This window comes from Pelecanus crispus, chromosome 9 (assembly GCF_030463565.1).
Source record: "Pelecanus crispus isolate bPelCri1 chromosome 9, bPelCri1.pri, whole genome shotgun sequence".
Classification (NCBI taxonomy): Eukaryota; Metazoa; Chordata; class Aves; order Pelecaniformes; family Pelecanidae; genus Pelecanus; species Pelecanus crispus.
The window spans coordinates 36,915,618-36,935,549 of NC_134651.1; the positions used below are offsets into that span (position 1 = coordinate 36,915,618).

Below are 19,932 nucleotides of genomic sequence, written 5' to 3' on the forward strand. Positions count from 1 at the left end.
AGGCCACACAACTCTTAATCAGAAATCTGATTTTCCACTGAAGACGTTCAAATGGATTTTCTTCTCTATTTTGTTTTCCTTTGCTTGCCACCTTTTAATTAAAACAGCTGAGTTTAAAACAAATAACTCTTTAAAGAAGTCCTGTTGACATACCCAAAACATCCACCCTCTTTAATCCTTTTTAAATTAAGATTAAGTCTGTGACCCTTTCCAGACACCTGCCCAAACATATGAGCCTTGTAACATACTCAAGTGTTCGATCATTGGGACAGTTTTGGTCAAAGGAGAATTTCTAAAGCCATCGGTAAAATGTCCGTCGTCAAAGGAAATGAGAACAGTAAGTCGTTTAGAGGTGTAGAAGGCCTGGTGCTTACTTGGGGATGTCCTCCTTGAATTGTGCTGGCTCTAGCAATATATAAAAGGAGATCTTAAGCTGTTGTATGTCCTATGAGTGTGCACACCTGGCTGGTTAGCCATAGAGACCGCTTTATATTGAGTGTGTGTGTGTGTGTATAAAGGTCTGAAAGATTTAACTAGCTGTTTCTTGTACTGATCATTTTCCCTGAGATACATTTAAAAGCATGAATAATTTTAAACATTTAAGTAGCCTTCAGAGGGATTACTTGCGTGTCATGGCATGTAGGCTGTAGCTTGCAGAGCTCTTCAGGAAGAGTTACGTATCTTTTGGCCTTGCATTGCAGAAGGGAAATTGAAAGTGTAGTAAATGACAGAGCTGGGACTATGTCCCCAGTGACTCAGTTTCACTTGCTATCTGTCCGTATGTCTCTTATCCAGCCTGGTGCCTGCATGTTGCCCTTTTCTGCCTGCAGCTAATTGTTGCTGCTACTCAAACCTTGACAGAGTAGTGAACCTGGAAGAAGGTGACTTTTAAAAATAGAAATATTATGAGATGTTGGATTTCTGTTGTCCTCTGGTAGACTGTTTTACTTCTACCTCTGCATCCCAGTTGTGTTTCTCAGCAAGGGCAGCTCACCCTCTGACTGTGGTGGGAGCAGGACTTGTTTTGTGGGCATAGTTTCTTGAGGTACTGGTTGGATGTCAATGGATGACTTGTGCTGAAAGGCAGCAGTGTGCATCTGCAGCTTGCAGAGTTCAGCAGAAGAGTTTTGTTTGGTTTTTTTTTTAAAAAAAAAAACAAGCAAAACAAATGCCTATGATACTTTTGAAACAACTGCTTTACTTATTTTGACTATTCTGGCAGAAACAACTTTAACACCCTTGTACACACTGTACTGCGTTCGCTGTAATGACTCTTTACTGTTGTATAATCTAATTGCAAAAATGGACCAAATTCTGCCAACGGCATGAAGCCAGAGCACAGAACTCTAGAGCCCTAATCTCCCCCAGCTTTATATCCTCTCTTCTTGCATCTACTTTTTTCATCTCCAATGAATAGAAGGCTTCATCTTTTTAAACTCCAGCAGGACAACACACATGTGGACTGACTCTACCACAAACTCCTCAGTAACACTCTCGCTGTTTGGGGGAAGTAAATATGCGAATTTCAAAAGTCTTTCTGTGTGGAGAATCTGTTTGGATTTGCACAGGAACTGAGGAGCAAGCATATAGGTAGCAATATTAATGAAGTTTTTTATAAAGACTTCATTCAAGGCTTTCAAAGAAAATATAACTCTTATGGGACCCACAGTTTATCTGCCAAGTCCAAGAATCTGGTTGGAATTTAAAATATATATTTAAAGGTCTCTGAGAGGTAGAAGATTAGAAGACAGAGCAGCCCGGAAAGGGCACATGGGAAATTACTGCTGGAAGAGGAGACTGGTCCTTGGGGGGCTGAGCTCTGCAGTAGGGTGCGTGAGCCATCAGAGAATCAGTCCTTCTCTTGGCTGGAGAGTAATAGGAAGAGGAGGTGACTAGTACAAATCAAATCACCACCTTAAACTGTTGTGCCACGTTAAAATGGTGAAGTACATAGAATAGTCCTTCAGTTGACGGATACGTGTGCTTTTGCAAGACCTTGAGTTCAGACCCCTTCCTTCTTTCTCCCTCATGGGAAATGGCTGTGTTGGCTTATTTGCTGCCTTAAAAATGCTGTTAAATAGTTTTGGTTCATTTCCTTGGGGGTCCCAAGGTTGCTTGTTGTGGGATTGGGAGAAAAGAGCATGCATCAGTCAGGTAAACTGGTCAGAAAGAGTACAGTAAGGGAGGAAGGGATGTCCAGGCAGGAGGCAGCCAGAGGCAGCAGCTTGGCATTTGTAACAGGTCTTTTCCATCCTTAAAGTCCCCGATGCATCTAAATCCTTACTCTTGGGAGAGGCAAATCAATCTGAGCCATCTTTTCCTTATTATTTCAGAAAAAATGGTCCCCTGACAGGAGCACAGAGGTGTCTGATCATCCTGCCCAGGATTAAGTGGCATGTTTTAATGATCCAGGAGGATCACAGCTCAAGAGGGTTTGTTCCCACCCAGCCTTGTTTTTTTTCCTGGGCACAGTAATCTGTTTCCTGATCTGCACTGGATGATGATCAGAGACCAAGGCCTGCTTGCCTATCCCTTGTGCTCAACTGGAGCCATGGTTCGCTTTGCTCAGATGCCGTACGGATGTAACATTCGTGTCTCCTTTGCAAGTGTACTTGTGGCTTTCTCGGAGTCCCTCTAGAAGTTCTGTTCTGGGGTTTGGGGTTTGTCAGTGTGTTTGCGTTGTATGAAAGGTGATGTATTTGTTCACTATTTTGGGACAGATCTTGTTAGCTTGGACAAGAAGCAAACAAGTGCAGGCCTGTGAAAGATCACTTTTAAACTTGGCTGTTTACAATGAAAGGAATACAGATGTATTCCGGATGTGCAGGCAATGCATGTGAGATGTCAGATGTGCTTGTGCCAGCAGGATGGTCCCTGCCCAGAAAGCTTTAGCAGATGATGTGCAAAAACATTGTTTATGATGATTCTACCCTCAACTGGCAATGATCTCCTTTGTGTATTGCCCCCGTGCTTTGGACTCCTAGTGCAGGCAAAGTAGCATAGTTTCAAAGTCAAATGGCAAGAGCACAAAGCTTCACGTTGACCTTAATCTTGTTTAGAAAAATCAGCAATGCTAATCTGGAGTAAGGCAGTCTCTGTCCCTGGACTCCTACTGTAGATCTGTCCGGCCTCATGCTCCTGACCCTAGTAATAGCAGGAGCTGCTAGGGAAGAGTGTAGAGACCAGTATATAGTGATAATTTTTCCCCCATGTGTTTTTCCAGTCACTTCAGTCTAGGGGTTTTCCGAGCTGGTGATATTGCCTTTTGGATCTAACATCTATTGACAGATTTTTCCAATTGCTTTCTGCAATGTCCTGTAACAATGAGTTTCACAGTTTAATTACATGCTGTGCTTCACTGTGGGGCTGCTTCACACTCTGTCTGACTGCATTCATTTTGCCAGTGCTGTGCCTGATTTGCAGACCTGTATTGATGTCATCAAGCTGGTTAGTCTGTATACTAGATGTGACACCTTAAGTACATCAATAGCAGTTTTATATGGTGGGAAGGATCCTGTGAACGTTGGTGGCATTTTGCTCCTGGTGTTTTTCTTGCATAGTATCTCTACCTATTCTGCCACACTTTCACCTTTGCTGGGTCCTGGCCAGGTGTCACTGTTTAATGCTGTGGCTTTGTTGGTATGTTACTGGTAATCCTCTTTTCTTCTACCAGCCTCACAGCCTCACTGTTAGCAGAACAAATCTCGATTTCCTCTACAGAGGAATTTGCAGGAAAATTCTGGCTCTATTTAAGCTGGTGACAAAACTCATGGGGGTTTCAGAGTGACCTCCATGCTCTATTTCCATATGATCACAAGACTCTACTTCAGTGGCAGGAGGAATAACTACCTGGAGAACAGGATCAGACTTACTCAAATTTGTCAGGCTTTAAATAGTAACAACAAAATGGGGCTCCTGTTCTTCCACATTTGGTGAGGAGGCCTCAAACAGCATAGTCCGAAGTGTATCTTGAGTTCCCCATCCTTTCATGACCTTCTTTTCACTGAAAAGCAGATCGTTACACTTTAGGTCAATGCAAGACCAAATATCAGTGTTTACAGAACAAAAATAACCCAAGGATTTTTGCTTCAGCACCAAATGAACAGAAAGGATTTCCAAAAAAACAACTTGTAAACAGATAATAAAATTAGTGAGGAGGCTGCTCTCAGGAGCAAGCCCACAGGGAAAAGTCAGGATTTTTTTTTTTTTTTTTTTTTTTAAAGGCTAAAGTAAGCTTTGAAAATGCCCACCCTGTTGAAGAAGGTTTTTTCTGGTGACTCTAGTGGCTGAAACACCCAAAAGAGGGTGGATATTTTGGCATGCGGGACAAACAGAGGCTAACAGGAGCAGCAAGCTTGTGACTCCCTCTGTGTATAAACTGAAGGTGATTCATCCAGGTTTTTATTTTAATAGCAAGGCCACCAAGCCAGCTGAAATACGTCTGAGGTGAATGCCATGGAATAAAAGGATCAGCTCAGGACAGCGGAGCAGTGACCGGATGCCAACGCCCCGTGGTAGGTACCAAGACTAGAGACTTGTCCTACCAGTGGTCAGGTTGCCAGGCACAAAGGAAAGAATGGGCAAGTGCTGCTGCTTTGGCAGGCAGGGAACAAAAACAAGCACTAAACACTCCGGCCCTTCGGACTTTCATCACTTTTGTGTATGTTCTGTTAAGTTTCCATAGGCCTAAAAACTAGAAAAAACCTGGGGCCCTTTTCTCCCCTGCATCCCCAAACCCAACTACTTTTATTTTTTGGCTGGGGAGAAAGGAAGCTATTTCAGTAGGAAACAGTTATTTTAAGACAATCTAGAAAAGGCAATGGCTTTTAGCCAAATTAATAACATAACGCAACTGAAATGTTGCTTTTCATGTAATGCTTCCAGTGCTAACACAATAACAAAGGGCAGTGACTTTCTGGAGCTGCTGGTCATTAGTCTGAGTGCAACTGTACTCCCGGCTCAGCTGCTTCACCGCTCTCTTCCTCTTGCATCTCAGGATGTCAGGCTGGAGCAGAGTTATTGTTTCTCCGCTGGCTTTGATTCTAGCCAACAGAAAGGCAAGTGGATACATATTTGAAGGGGTAACTTGAGGCTTTGGGCCTGCTGAAAAACATCAGCTTTCCTCTGGAAAACTGAGCATAGCTGAGAGCCTCATGTGTAGAAAATAATTTCTGATTTCTTAAAAATAATATTTAAAAATCATATTTACTTCAGTAGACACATCTGTGCTTCTAACTGTTGATAAACAATATCCAGGATATATGGCATAAGGGAGAAGCAGTTGTATCAAGGGCTGTGTGGCTGGCATACAGACGAGCTCTGACACCTATGCTGATCCAAACTTCCACCAAATTTTGAGGGATCTCTTTTTCATACTGTTTTGCGAGAAAAAAGCACGCAAGAATTTTGAGGTGAAATGAATGTTAAACACTAGAGATTGAACCCAGGTCTGCCCAACTGTTCTGCCTGGACACAGGCTTATTTTGCATATATCTAAATAAGATTTAAGCTCCAGTTTCTTGGCTTTTTTGTGTTGTGGGTTTGTTTGTTTTTTTTTTTTTTTTCCTGAAATATATATAAATGAAGAAGGTGTTTATTGCTGAAGGAAATGCAGTGGGAAGAGCACAATTTTTTTTGGCTTTCTGTCTGGTCTCCACAACAGTGAGAGACTGTGAAAATACAAACAAATCTTTATTTCTGGACTAATTGCATCAAATTATTCTCAGCTTGTTGTAAGCTCCTGGCTTTGAGCAAAATATAGTTCTGTCATGCTGTTTTTGCACTCCTCGTTGCTCCATACACCTCTGTTCCCTCTTTCCTGTTAGTTCTTCCCCTAGCCCTGTCCAGGCTATTGAAACCTGTAAGCTCATCCAAAAACTACTGAAAGACACAAAGCTTTCTTTTGACTTAATGAACTTTAGGTACATAAAGCCTAAACTAACACAGTCTTGCTCCCAACCCATCTGTGGAAACAAATTCAGACACAAATTCAAATGCTGGTTTGGAAGCACTTTTGACCATTTATAGAATAATCTGAGATCCTCAGAATTTTGTTTTCGTCCTTACCGCTACAGAAAAGTCTTCAGTAATAGAGGAAGATGGTGGTTGATTTGATTTGTTTTGGGAATCTACTTTTTGCCTGGATTTTCACAGGCTGGACTTGCAGATGGTGCAGCTGATGCCCTGTTCCTGCTGTGCAAGAGGCCTTCGAGTTGGATGCCAACCACCTCCCCAGAACCCCTGCTGCTTCATTTAACTAGTTGCACTGGGGGGAATAAAAAAAAAAAAAAAAGTGTTTTTCCTCCCTGTCAAAACATTGTTTGATGTATTTGGCCTCTATATTCTGTTTTGTTCCAGTGTGTCAAGCCAGTCCTGCTGTCTCTCACCAAACAGGACAGTCACAAATGCAGACTTTCTCCTTCAGCTGTGGACGGCTTTTGCAAATGCTTCCACAGTGTGACCTCTTGCATAAGAGAGACAGTGAATGCCCCTGCTTAACCTAGCGAGAGGAAGTGGTGTAATTTAATAATCAGTTTTCTTTAAAATGCATCTGTTACAAGTAATTTGTGTACATTAAGGATATCAGCACCAGTTTAATAACAGAGGTGGAGACCCACATATAATTTCAGATATGGAAGAAGGGGGAGGACAGATGGGAATTTTCCAAACAGCCCCTCTAAATCTTCATCTTGGGTTCATGGCAGAGAAGTGACTCTGAAGGAGGGCAGTTTTAATATTGGGTGTTATTATGGGACAGACTTAGAGAGTCATTTAGGCACCCTAGGAGGTAACAGAACTATCCCCCTGTGATTCTGTTCCCTTGCCTCTTCCTCCAGCCTCCTCCCAACCCATGTACTAAGTCATCTCCAACAAGAGCACTGGAAGCATCAAATGGGAGTTTGGGTTTGAAATCGAGACCTATTGGTTTTTTTCCCCTCTTCCTAAAGTCTGATCTTCTGCCAAATGTTATAGAAGATCTCACTGGCTTCAGAGATTCAAGCTGGGAATTGCTTTGGTTTAGAATTGTTTTTCTAAATGATGCTTTAAGAGACCTTTTTTTGCTTCTGCTCTATTAGTTTAATGCATTATTTTGGCACAGAGGAGGTGGAGCCCATAATATCCTGTTCCTGAGGAAGGAGTGCTGGGTAACACTGTGAGCCACTGTTCCAAGCATGAGCTTATTTACTTTAATTAGAAAGTGCACTTGTTAAGTCCTCAATTAATTAGGTAGAGCAGTACCTATTGAGAGCAGATGAAAGAGCTACTGTGTGAGAGGGAGGGGGAGATGTGAAGGATGAAAGGAGAAAGATAATACTAGTGCTGGAAAGTAAATGATGTTAGAGAAGCCAGAAAGAGATCACAGGTACAGCTCTGTTGGACCCTAAATTGTAGTCACTGTTTGTAAATTGGCTTCAGGTATGGTTGCTGGTGCAGATGTTGTGGGATTATTTGGAGTCAACCTGCAGTTTTAAAGCAGATTGTTGACTAGGACTTTGAGATGGATTTACTTTAAGGTCCTGCTCTATGCCCTGCACAACTTACCATGTTCTAGAGGCTGTAGGTCAATCAGGAATATCTTGACTAACCCATAGTCTTTTGCAGGGCAAAAACCACAGCAGAATAAGTGCAGTAGTTTGTTTTAGAGAGGAAATAGTTCATTCTGGTTTAAAAGACATTTGAATGTTTGCTGCTATTTCATTTCCTTTTCTCTCCTTTTGCATTTTTCTTTGAATTAATACACCCAAAATTTCAAAGCAAACAAGTTAAAGTCACAGTTTCAAAAGAAAATTTTCATGTTATGATTCCAGAAACATACTATTAATACCAGGTACTTAAAAAGTCATAAATACGTTTCCAAAAAATAAGGAGACTGAAATGATGCGTCATATATAGTTCTTCCCTTCTGACTTCTGAAGTTCTGTAGAACTCATGTCTCAGGTTTGCAGAATGCTTACATGGAATAGAGGTTTGGGGTTTTTAAGCAGAAGTTGAATTTCTTGCACAAGATTCCAAGAGCTGGGGTTTTAAGCAATATGCCAAGCATCATGAGACTTTTGATAAAATCAGGCAGGGTTGCCAATTTTAAACTTAAACGCATCTCCCCATCTAGAGGTTCACTTGAACTTCAGCCCAGAACCAGTGGAAGAATTTTGTGAAGCTGGGCTGAGCCTTGGGACTGACCCTTTGCCTGGCAGCCCAATGTTTGCTATAAAAGTTTGTGGTCGTTTTAAACAACGTAGCTAATCAAAAATCCATTTAGTGGGTGGCTGCAATACTCTCCAAAAAGTTCTGTGTTGATAGTTCAATATTCTAGTGCTGTAGATGGATAATAGGTTTTCTGTGATCCCCTGTGCATATGAGGCTTTTTCAAACTTCTGGAATGTATATGCAGGAATGTTTCAGAGGCTCCTGATGAAATTTTATGCTCTAATGATGACTACATAGCAATTTCCAGGGAATTGTAATAACATAATAAGCCAGTCTTTTCAGAGGTTGAAGGAATCTTTCCTCAACATTTCTGAGGTTCGCTGTAATTCCCTGTCTTTTCCATGTAGGAGGGCAAGTGTGGTTCCATGATGATAAAGGCAGTGTTCATGGTGGGCAGCAGGAACACTGTGAGCTGTTGTAAGCCTTTTCCCAAAACCTTGGAATATTCCTAACAAATAAATTTGTGTAATGGTACAGGATTAGGTAATGGCAATCTTTGGAGCCTGACTCTGCTTAATATTCATTTCACTCATATTCCACTCTGCAGTGCCTCTGAAAGCAGAAGCTTGGTGCGAAGCAGAAGCTTTCGGCAACTGAGCCAATGAAAGAGTTACTATGAAAATATGATCATTTGAGGGACAGGAATGGAGTTTGTATATGTTAAAATACAAGGTTAATAGAAATCTTTGGAGATGCGCTTTCTGTCCCTGAGTGTAAAAGGGACTTGCTGCACTATTCCTGCTGCTATTCTTTCATGTCTTTCCTGGCTTTGTGAATGTTAAAACAAAATCTGAACACTGAGATCTGAAGAGTCGCTTCTGTCTCTCTCTGCTTCCATGCTTGGTCCAACTGCTTTCGCTCTCTTTGCTTTTTATGCCCATGTGCTATTGATGCTTCAGCCCCTAAAAAATTGTGCTCCCTTTTATTGACTCTATTCCATCAGTAAGTCCTGTAGCCTTTTCTTTCCCTCTCCCCGCCCCAATATGCAATTTAGCCTTAAATAATAATTGTGACTTTAAATATAGTAACTAACTCATGTAAAACTTCATAAATCATCCTGGGAGGTTTTGTATGACAGAGACAACTTCTGAACCATAATGACTGAGGTTTCTGAGGCAGCACAGGCATTCAGATACAAACCTTTCATTAATTTTAATGAGGACCAGAAATCTGTGTGTACATCTCCAAAATTGTTTCAAAATACTTAACTGTTAATGTGTGAACAATCCTATTACCCCTTCGATACTACAGTCTCCTGAGCTGATGCTGCTTTTCTGGAGAGTAACAGCAAATGTCAAAACAAGGTGTGCTTCTATTGAGGAAGAGGAACCTGTGATGTGGACTTAGTGGCTTTGATGTCCCCACCAAACAGGAGAGAGATGCAAACAAACATAGCCTCTGGGCACTTCAGCTCAACAGCATTTCTTGGGCTTCAGGCATCAGCTTTGCCTCAGGAATTGACTCTAAGCTGAAGCCACAGCAACAGGGAAATGATGTTGCTGTTCATGCAGGTCTAGAGTCTTGTGCCTAAGTAGTAAATATCCCCACCACAGACATTTCTGCCGAGCTGCAGGCCCACCTGCACTGTGAAAAATAACTCGGCAGATGTGTAACTTCGAAACTGGGCAACGAGCTCTAGATGAATCACTTACATTCTAAAAGTTGTTCGCTTTAGGTCAACCAAAGGTATTTGTGAATCTTGCCCAACTCTAAGTACTTTTCTGCTGGAGAAGGAAAATTTGAAGCAAACCCAGGAATTTTTCTCCAGGATTTACACACTGAAATGTTACCTTTTTTTCATTTCAGAATTTTTCTGAAACAAACTTTGAAAAGTGATCAGAAAGTTTTGGCTTATCATGAAATACTTGGGGCTTTATGGTACCCAGAGTATTGTCTGTTCTCAGCACCAGTGTTGGCTGCAACAGGCTGACTGTGCTATAGACCTGGTGCAAGCCACTAGAAATCTTTTCCACTGGCATTTCCACATTTCCTAAGGGGAAGCAGTTTTTCAGCTTTGCGTTAATTTGAAGTGACTAAGATGGGTTTACTTGAACAAATGCTTAGGGAAAGCAGACATCCTATGGATGGCAGTGCGGACTGATAGGATGTTGAAACTAGTTTCCCAAAACTTCTCATTGCACCGAAGCATTGAAGCCTGGTGAGGTTCTGCCAAGTCCTATAGCAGCTAAAACCATGTACACATGCGGTAACTTTGGCTATGAGAGACAGAGAACTAACTACGTTTTAAACTCAGCATTCAATAGAGTTAATCTTTGTAAGTTACTCTTAAAGCAACCCTAATTTTTCCAGCAATGACTTAAGGGAAGCCTGTTTGGTTAATACTGAATGAATTATAAAGCACTCTAAAATTCCCTAACACTGTTTCTCTGATTTGTCTGTACTGAGGGATTCAAACAGCAAGGGAATAGTTTGGGGGTTTTAGAGTGGTTTTACTTTTTTGGTGCCATCCTGAAGAATTGCCTTCATTGAAGTACCAAAGCTAAGACCACTTGACTTGTGCAATTGGTCACAGCTAAATTCAGCTTGGACTTCAAATCTCAAATGTTGAATTTGCACACTGTGTGGTGTTTTCAGAGACAAAATATCCATTCATATTTTCTAAAATGAAGGAACTGCCATGCCTTTCCAAAATTATAATAAGCAGAGAGGTTGGTTTTACATTGTTAGCAAGCTGTTTCACATTCAGCTTTGCTCAACTCTCATGTACCAGGCTGGGTTAGGGAGATACTAAAATAAGGTTGTGTAGATTCAGCTATAGATTGTAGGGAGTGAAGTCTCACAAAGGTTGTCTTGTTCTTTCTGCTTATTTTCAAAGGCAAGCGGCAATATCTGAAGATGTAATGCTCTAACGACATTTTGATCAAAAGCTAGAAAATTAGGCCTTTTAAAGTATTGATTGAGGCTCAGTACTGAAATGACTGTTGTTGGATTTAGAGGAACAATGTGACTCTGCCCCTTTCTGCTGTGATAGTCAAAGCGGAGCAAATTAGGAGTGCTAGTACTGGCCCTTCTGCAGCAGAAATATCAGAATAGAGACAAATAGCCCCAGGCAATGAGCTGCCAAGTAGTGAAAACAGAAAAATCTATCTCTAGTTGTGCCAAAATGCCAGAGACCTTGAATGATGCTGCTGCAAGAAAGGCAGGCGTTCAGCACAGCCTTTGTGTAGCCCTGTGACAGGCTGCGAGTGGACGTGGTTCATCTTCACCCTGACGTGTTGCATCAGTCATTTTACAGCTGGATGCTTGACTTTCCCTCCAAAGACAGAGATATAATGGGTGAAAACAAAGTAAACAGATGAGTTTAGGAAGGGAAGTTGAAATTTAGGAAACATACCCACAGCGGGGCATTTGATAGGCTATTGTCTCAGTTGGAGAGATGCCTCATGGCGTCAGGTCCCTTCTGCATTACCTCAGGAGTAGAGGATTGTGCCTAGAAACACATGGGTTGCTTCTTGGAGACGTAACTGTCTGGGGGGGGGGGGGATTAAGTAGGACGATCAGCTAACCAGCTGGCAGGTATGGCTATGGCCATGGCCCTGGGGCAGAGTGAAGGAAGAGAGCAGATGGTGGGGAAATGCGGTGGTGTAGCTGTGTGAGCTGAGGTGCTCCAGTGGGAGGCTGCCTGCTGGCGCCATTTCCACCGACAGCCCTCCACAGTGCTCATCCCACGAGGCCAGACCTCAGCCCAATATCTGCTAGCACTGCTTTGAATGTGACTGATCTTCAGAAAAACAACGTTCTGCTCTGGCTGTGAATGCCGTCAGGCCTTGCTGAACTGGGGTGGGTGTTGCATTAGGCTGGACTCATGCGACGAAGCCTGGTTGGAAGACCTGTGCCCGTGCCGCCACCAGGACTGGCCTGGGGCGGCTGTGGGCTCGCCAAGCGCGTGCCTCAGCACTGTCACTTGTGCTCCAGCTTTTGGGCTGCTCGAGGGGGACTCAGCAAAGGTCACTTCAATTCCTCTGCTGGAAGCAAAACCAACATTTGAGGATGTTCAAATTCTTGTTTCAGAGAGACAAGCCAAAGGGGAAGGTTTTGGTCTGTCTAATAGCAGAGCTCAGCCAAGGTGCTCGGTTAAGGCCTGGTGGACCATGGTACCAGGCCAGCAGCCAGGTGAGGTGGACATCTGCTCTTCCAGGCAGGTTACCCCATGGGCCTGAGGACCAGGGCATGGACTGCTTCCCCGCTCCTATTGCTGCAGTCCCCTGCCCAAGGGCCGGAGGCGTTGAGGTGGATGTGGAAAGAAGGGAAGGACAAGGAGGGCATGTCTGCAGATGGAAACGTGTGGAGCTGGGCAGCACCGTGAGCCTGGTGTCTTGTCCCCATCCAGTGGCTGGCAGGTGAGGGCAGCTCAGAGACTTCCCCGAGGCCTTTGGGATGAGGTCTCTGGAGGTGCCCACCTCCACCTGAACTCATGGCAAGATGAGCACAAGTGCTTTCCAAAATCTCTTTTGCTTCAGCTTGAGAATGAGAGTGCCATGCTTTGAGGAGAAAAACTTTAAAAATAAAAAAAAACCAAACCAACCTTAATGCTGTGGGACAATGGGATTTACACCATGCTGTTGTCCATTGCGCAGACTGGTGGGGTCCTTCCTGCATGCAGCAGCCTCCTTTGCTCCCTGGCCCCAACATGTGCCAAGGGATGTCACAGGCAGCTGTTCCTCTAAATCTGGCAGCAAAGCAATGGGTACTTGGGTTTTGCTCACCGGAAAGCACAAGTGTGTCAGCTGGGGGTCCCAAACAAGCCCCCGTTGGTTTGTGATGTGCCATGTTAGACTCTGTCGGTTGTGCTTAATGACTCACCAAGTCACAAGGGGGCACCCATGGCTAAAGCTTTAATTATCCATTAAGACCTGAGAGCCTTTATGTCCCGCAGGGTTTCCTCTTGTCCCCCAGCAGGGTTGTGTCTGCCCTTTTTCAGGGGTGGTAGCTGCAGTTGGGAGGAAATGCAGTGGGATCAGAAATAGGGTCTTGGCAAGGTGAGAAAGTTTCTCCAGACAATGTTTGAATCCTTTTTAGTTCATGACAAGTTCAGTACCAATTGTTACACTAACAAGAGACAGTCCTTTATAATTAAGGACAGGTTCATATTTTTGCAGTTTAAGGATGGAATTAGACTTCTGGGATAAGACTGAAACTTTCTAGTGATTTTCTTTGTATGATATTTATGTAGCAACCTAGAATTTTATAGAGTTTTTACAATCACATAAGGACTTCAAAATACCCATAAGTAAGCTGGTACTTCCCCATGGATTGAGTTATCATCTTAACTTTTCTGTTTATTTTCAAAATTGCTGATTAACTCTCAAAATTGCCAAACACGTTTATCCCCCTGTGGCCTTCAATAAGAAATATGGTGTTCTGCATTTCTAAAATGGAAAGTTGAATGGAGATCCTGGCTGCCTTTCCCCACCTCCTCCCCTTTCTCCTCTCTGGACTGTGCTGCTTCCACACCTGCATTAGTGTGTCCTTACAGCAATGTTACACACCCCTATACGTCCTTACAACTGCAACTTTAGAAACTCCATCCACAAAAGACGAATTGTATCGGCAAGCAATGCCGACAGCACCAGTAGTTCTTTCCTCCCCTGCACCAAGAATGGAAAGAGCTTTTCCCACTTGATGAGGAAAAGCCTGAGCAAACAGATAGGCTCTGCAGCATACCCCAGGGGTCACGGAGCAGGAGGCAGGGACAGGAGCCTTGCGGTGGGGGATCCATGCAGGGAGCCTCACTACTCCTCTTTCTCCTAGGCACAGACAGCTAGAGGCTGCTGCTCTCGCACTGCTGCTGACGGGTGTCTGCATGACAAGATAAATGAGCCTCGAGAAAGTATTATGCGGGAAAGAAATGCTGGCACTTGCCAGTGAGAACTTTGCTAGCTGTAGAGGTTGGATGCCTGGAGACTCCTGTAACCCCACAACCCCACCTCTCTGCTTTCTCACTATTGTTCTCACCTGGCACACAAGAAGCCCAGCAAAAGCAGAGGTTCCTAATTGTCCTTTTTTTAAAGCAGACCAGTCTAATTTCTGCTGAGTGAGCAGAAACTCTCATTAATTTGGAACAGGGAGGGAGGAATGTGTAATGGGCAAGGAAGCATGGATGAACTCCATGCTTGTCTCCACAGTAAATGGACCTGTGGTGAAGCCAAAAGCCCTGTCATAAGCTCTGGAGGAAGGTGCAGTTAATATCTGCAGCTTTATGGTATGCCTGCTGTCCACAGCACCAGAGCGTCACCCTCGCATGTCCACAGCAGCTTTGATTTTTGTGGTGGTGGAATTAATTCTGGGTTTATACTTTAGTGCCTTTTTTTGCTTGTGTTCTTTAAATGTTCTGGCTACTGTGAATAAGGCTTTTTCTGGGAGAGTGGGTCAAAGCTAGATCTATCAACTTCTATCAGACACTTTCCAAAAATAAACTGGCAAATTTGTGGTAGCTCATTATCTTCAGCACATGGCTGACGTGTGTAAAGCCTGCCAGATTTGCATGCATACAGCCTAATGATGTTAAAACAGGGAATAGTCACTGTGATATGATACTCTTGAGTGGCCTGAGAAAGTTATAATGTGTATTTCTTTCAGCTCAGTGCACTAAAAAGAAAATGTGCTGGGCAGGGCTTGCTCAGCTTGTCCAAGTCTTAGGTTGTTTCTAAGCTTGCTTCATCCAAAATAAGGGAAGGGAAGTGAGGTAGGATGTGAAATTGGTGGCTTATGTGATCTGGGGTTAGTGTCCCCTTGGGGCTCTTTTTCCCCCTTTTCTTAAAAATTTCAACTGTGGTGTATTCAGTGCTGGGAACATTTTCTTTGCACTTGTCCAGCCTGAGCACAATGAGGGCCCCAGTTGGGTGCCTGGAGTTTCTATAACATGTCGAATAATAGAAGGAGGTTGGACATGACCAGGCTTCTTTTGGTACAATATAGAGGGGATATACTTTGCTGTATGCACACACACATCCTAAGGAAACTAATAACTTCTGTTGATCTGTATGGTATAAGAGGATGTCCAAAAAAAAAAAAAAATCTATTTCAGTTCAAAGGATGTGGGGAAAAGATGTATATAATGGAAAAAGAGTTAACACAAGGATGCAGAAGTGAGGAAGAGGCATGTGTTAAAGCAGCCATAGTTACTGCAAGTCCAGGAAGGTGTAAGTTCTATTTTGAGCCTCCCAAATCCATTGTGAATGTCTCTTGCCATCCGGTATGACCTCTGAACTCCAGTAAATCCTTGTCAGCGCTTGTTCTGGGATGCTCTAACCAGGAAGAAACTTGCAGATCCTGCAACTGCCAAGCCTTGTACTGAGGAAACACCTGGGTTATGTCAGGCTGAAATGCAGCAAGTGAGACCAGCTGATACCCTGGATCTGGTTTGAGCTGATAGATAGTTGCTTCAGAGCGTGCTCTGATGTCCCAGGACAGTCCCAGAACCAAAGTGTGTGAAATGCTGTTAGTTTCACCCTCATGCTGTGTTTGGTGAGGGCGAGGATCAGACAGCCCGGGAGCAGCAGTGCATCCAGCATGTGAGGTCCTGTGGTAGCACCACAGGCTGGCAGTCGAAGGCACAGAATGTGTAAAATTGAGCTGGATTTGCTGCTTTGTGTGAAAGTCTCTTTCGTTCCAGAGGCTGTGTTTGTCTGGTGGCTAAAGGGAGGGCAGAAAGCCAGGAAAGAGCAGGGATCCTCTGTACCCAGCCAAAGCATTTATCAGGGCAGCTGTCATCTTCACGCCAGCCCAGTCAAACCAGGGGGACCATCCAGTTGTTTTGGGGGTAATTTTTAAGGAGGGGAGAGAGGAGCACCTTGGCAACAATCTTGGAAAAGATGGTCATCTTAGCTTATCACTTCTTTTCCTTTTGGAAAACCACAAGAATGAGCCAGATTACTTTGTGTTAGGACACCAAGGTTTTGCGCCGATTGCATGTAGGAGAAAAATGAGGAATCTCAAATGGTAAGACTGTTAAAATGATGCTCAGTATTTGTCAATTGATGTTTTACAAACAGAAGAAAAAAATAGGCAATGAATAGGCAAAGATGAGGGAAGTGTTAGGATATCAAATTAATATTTTGGGGTGTAAGAAACCCTTGCCTATGTATAGGAGAATTTCTGGGTGGTTTTGGGTGCGTATGTGGAGCACTTTTGGAAAATCAAGCTGTTGAAACAATGGGGTTTGTTCTGGGATCACAAGTAGGGTTACAAAAGTGGAAGCACCTTGAACCAGTCATTTTCAAAATCTTTGGCGTTAGCGTGTTAGCCTCCATCTGTGTTTACAAACTGAGATTAAGAGATTTATTTCCGTTATGTTAATGAAAGCTGGGTTTTAAGAGCTGTACAAATAACAAAAGATCCAGAAGCCATTTGTCAAATGCAGGTCTGCGTCCAACATGACTCTAGAGTGGGCTGTTGCTCTCCTTTCCCCTCTTGGCTTTCATCCCAACGTAAAATGGTGGTTTAGTTATCCAGCGTCCTGCACCAAATTTTTCTTTCTCATTTTCCTTGATATTTAAAAGCAAGTTGAGCAGGACATTAATGTGTTCCACCCCTTTAGTTTATTTAAAGCCCATCTTGCTTACATTTCATTCAAGCTTAGCAGAAACTCTTCCCTTTGGAACAGGATCATGACATACTAACCCCAGGGGTTTCAGCTGAGATTTGCTTGTTTGACTTTTCCGTGGATTCAGTGACCTGGTTCTTCTGTGCTCCCTCCCTGATGTGAGCAGAGTGAAGGACACTTGAAAGAGAAATCTTTGAAACTTGCCTGATTTTCAAAAGGTTCCTCCCAAACTGTTTGCATTGGCTTCTCCTTGTTTCTTACCTTTCCTTACTTCTTGTGGGTCCACTCTGAAAGAGAACTGTATAAATAGAAAATAATAATATAAATAATAGAGTCTTTTTATTATAGTTGAGCTGGAAGGATTAATAGCAAATTCTTGTAGCGTAGGCACTGTAACAGCTATGGTTACTGAGCAACAAGCCCTGAGCTGGTTAGGTACCCTTTTGCTTGCCTGTCCTGGACACTGTAAAAGGCTCATCCAAATCCATCCTCCATTTAGTGCTGCAGGGCAGCCTGTTGTACTCTAGAAACATAAAAGCATTCAGGAACCTAACTTGAAAACTTATTCCCAAACTCCCAAGCTTTGTAACTTGAAGCATTAAACCATTATTGTAAAATCTCATTTGAGAAAGGCGTTCAAGCCAGCGGGCACAGCAAGGGTTGGGGAAGCGTACTAAAACTCCAACCCAGTCCCTGAATCAAAGGCCAGTTGTCAGGGTTGGCTTTATGTCCCAGAGCGGGAGCAGGTGGTGTCAGGATATGGGTTACTGCCTGAGCAGGGGCTCCATGAGCTTCTGCCAGCGGCAAGGCATGGGTGAGCTATGGGCAGGACACGCTCCACCAGCCTGTCCTGGCTGCTCCATGCAGGTGCCAGGGAGGCTTCCCCAAGCCTCCCAACTGCTCTTTCTGCTGGGAAGCTTTGTGCTGGTGTCTACTGGGGAGATGCTCGACAATGTCAATTGCCAGGGTCATGCTCTAATGTCATGCTCACAATGTCATAATAAAGATAATAGATTTGGGGCTGCTTTTCTTTGTCTTCTGGCTTGCAAGTTTGTTTAGTAGTTGTCTTTTCAAATCTGACTTTTTCATTTTTCCTTCTAGAAACACAAATTACTACCAACACATTTTGTGGGTTTTCTTTGAATGAGAAAAGGATACTCACAGTCCCAGGGCCTTAGGAAAATTCTACTACTGCACACTTCTAAGAGTCAGTAGCAGAGCACTTCTGATCCTTAACACCTGCCCTGCAACTGCTGCTCCCTGTTTGAGAAGATGCAAGGACTAAACCCAGCTGTTGATGCTTTGCATCAGCATCACCCTAGGCTGCCTCCCAAAACACTGCATGCAACTGCTCTGCTGGCTTTGGCACTTCAGGACAGGTAACACTGTTAAGATTTGCCTTTCTCTTTTGGGTGGCTGCTCAAAGTCTCTCCAATCCCACCTTGCAGCGCTGACACAGACTTGCAGTCTTCCCACAGACATGTGGAGATCACCATGCCTGTTTCTCACCAGATGACTACATCTGGTGATCTTGTTTTGCTAGAGTTTCTCTCAGGGACTTACAGGTATAGGTGACCTCAGTTCTTGGCACCTTTGGCACATGTGTTCAACCTGGTGTTTCGCTCCTGACTAGAAATCACAGCAGGTTGGATTTGCTCTCCCAGACTCCCTCTTCCTTGCTTTGCTCCTCTGCTTGATGCCTGGAAATCCAGCTGCCTCACTCAGACTGCGCTGGGAAATCTTAGTTGTTGGCTGATGGGAGGAAGGCAACCAATGCTGGCAAAACTGGTTGGTTGCGGTTTGGGTAGCCCATATTCTGCTGCCTGTTGCCAGCAGCATGGTCTCTCTGTGTATTGTGCCATATTATTTACATTTCTGCTCAGTGTATTCTTCTCTGGCACAAAGAACAAAAGCATGTTGGTATGGATGGGTAAGAATGCATAGCTTTGTTATTAAAATTGGGACTTTTCCTGCTTGGACTTTTGCATTGGAAATAGCATCCAGTGATTAATCTCCTCCTGGCTTTGTTCTTTTTATGACCAAGGGATTGGCTCTTAGAGGACTTCCTGATTTTTTTGGAGGGGCTTTGCAAGGTTGATTAATCTGTAGCAATAGTCACCAGAGTTTCTATAGTGACCAGATGGAGATAAGAAAGTACTTGCCTAGTGGTAGTTGCCGAAGATGCTGGATGCCAAAATTGTAAACTGTTTTTAAACAGACCAGCAGAGCAAGAGTTCTGTGGCTCCACAGTCAGCTTGGACCTGAACATCCTCTTTGTTTGGCTGAACAAAAACCAGATAAACACTGAAGGCAATTGGCTTGCTTTGCTTGCCTTTGTCCCCTCTTCTCCCAAATCATTGTAAAATTAGGAATAATGCCAGTGAATTCTGTAGCTATTCAGTGGACTAAAGCTGGTGCACAGGAGATGAGAAACAAATAAGTATAATACTGCTGTTTTCAATAATCAGCCCATTCAGTTTTATCTTTTATTCCATTTACTTTCTCTGTTCCAGATTTAAGGAGATTTCTTTGATCACTCTTGTAAATGAGAGTACAAGGCATTGCTGTACCACACTTCTCCTGGGAAGGTCTCTGCTTTGCCCCATGCTGGTAGTCTCCTGTCTTTAGAAGTTTTACTCCAGCCTCTTGCTTGTGTCTGGGGTTGCAGATGTCACCTGTGAATCAAACAGAATGTCAGCGAGGGGATCTGCTGGGCACCGGGCCATGCTGTTAAGTCACAAATTTCCTGGATGTACACGCCATGAAGTTCACTACAGAAAAGGATTAAGTCTGACCTTCCCCTTCATATAAAAGCTTTTTGTCTACTGTGGGCATTGACTGGGGAGCCGCTCCGACCAAAGCTTGTCATGTGAACACCGCTGCATAAAACAGATACGGTGTGGAAACCCGCAGGCTGCTGGGAGGGGACCAGTGCTGAAGTGGTGTAGGTAACATCTGTGCTGTGCTGTGCACGAGGCAAAGGCCGTGTCTCTTGATTGGGGAGTGGGGGGGGGAGGAATGTAAGTGTGGGAGCTTTTGGGGGGCTGGGAGCACCCAGGCTGAAGTTAAGTCTACATGAACTTGCTTTCACCATAGCCGTGACCCTCAAGCACCACACAGCCCAAGCCTGCAGCGGAGTGCGCCCAGCCCTTGGGCTT

At 43.7% G+C, this 19,932-nt stretch overlaps 1 protein-coding gene across 1 annotated transcript in view; it reads left to right on the forward strand.

The window, feature by feature from the left end:
* Positions 1–309: 309 nt before the first annotated feature.
* The window catches only part of COL27A1 (collagen type XXVII alpha 1 chain), a 195,937-nt gene continuing 176,314 nt past the window's right edge, over positions 310–19,932 (forward strand). The window contains exon 1 of the mRNA XM_075716921.1: positions 310–337. Coding sequence (XP_075573036.1) covers positions 310–337 — 28 coding nt within the window. The remainder of the gene's footprint in view (positions 338–19,932) is intronic.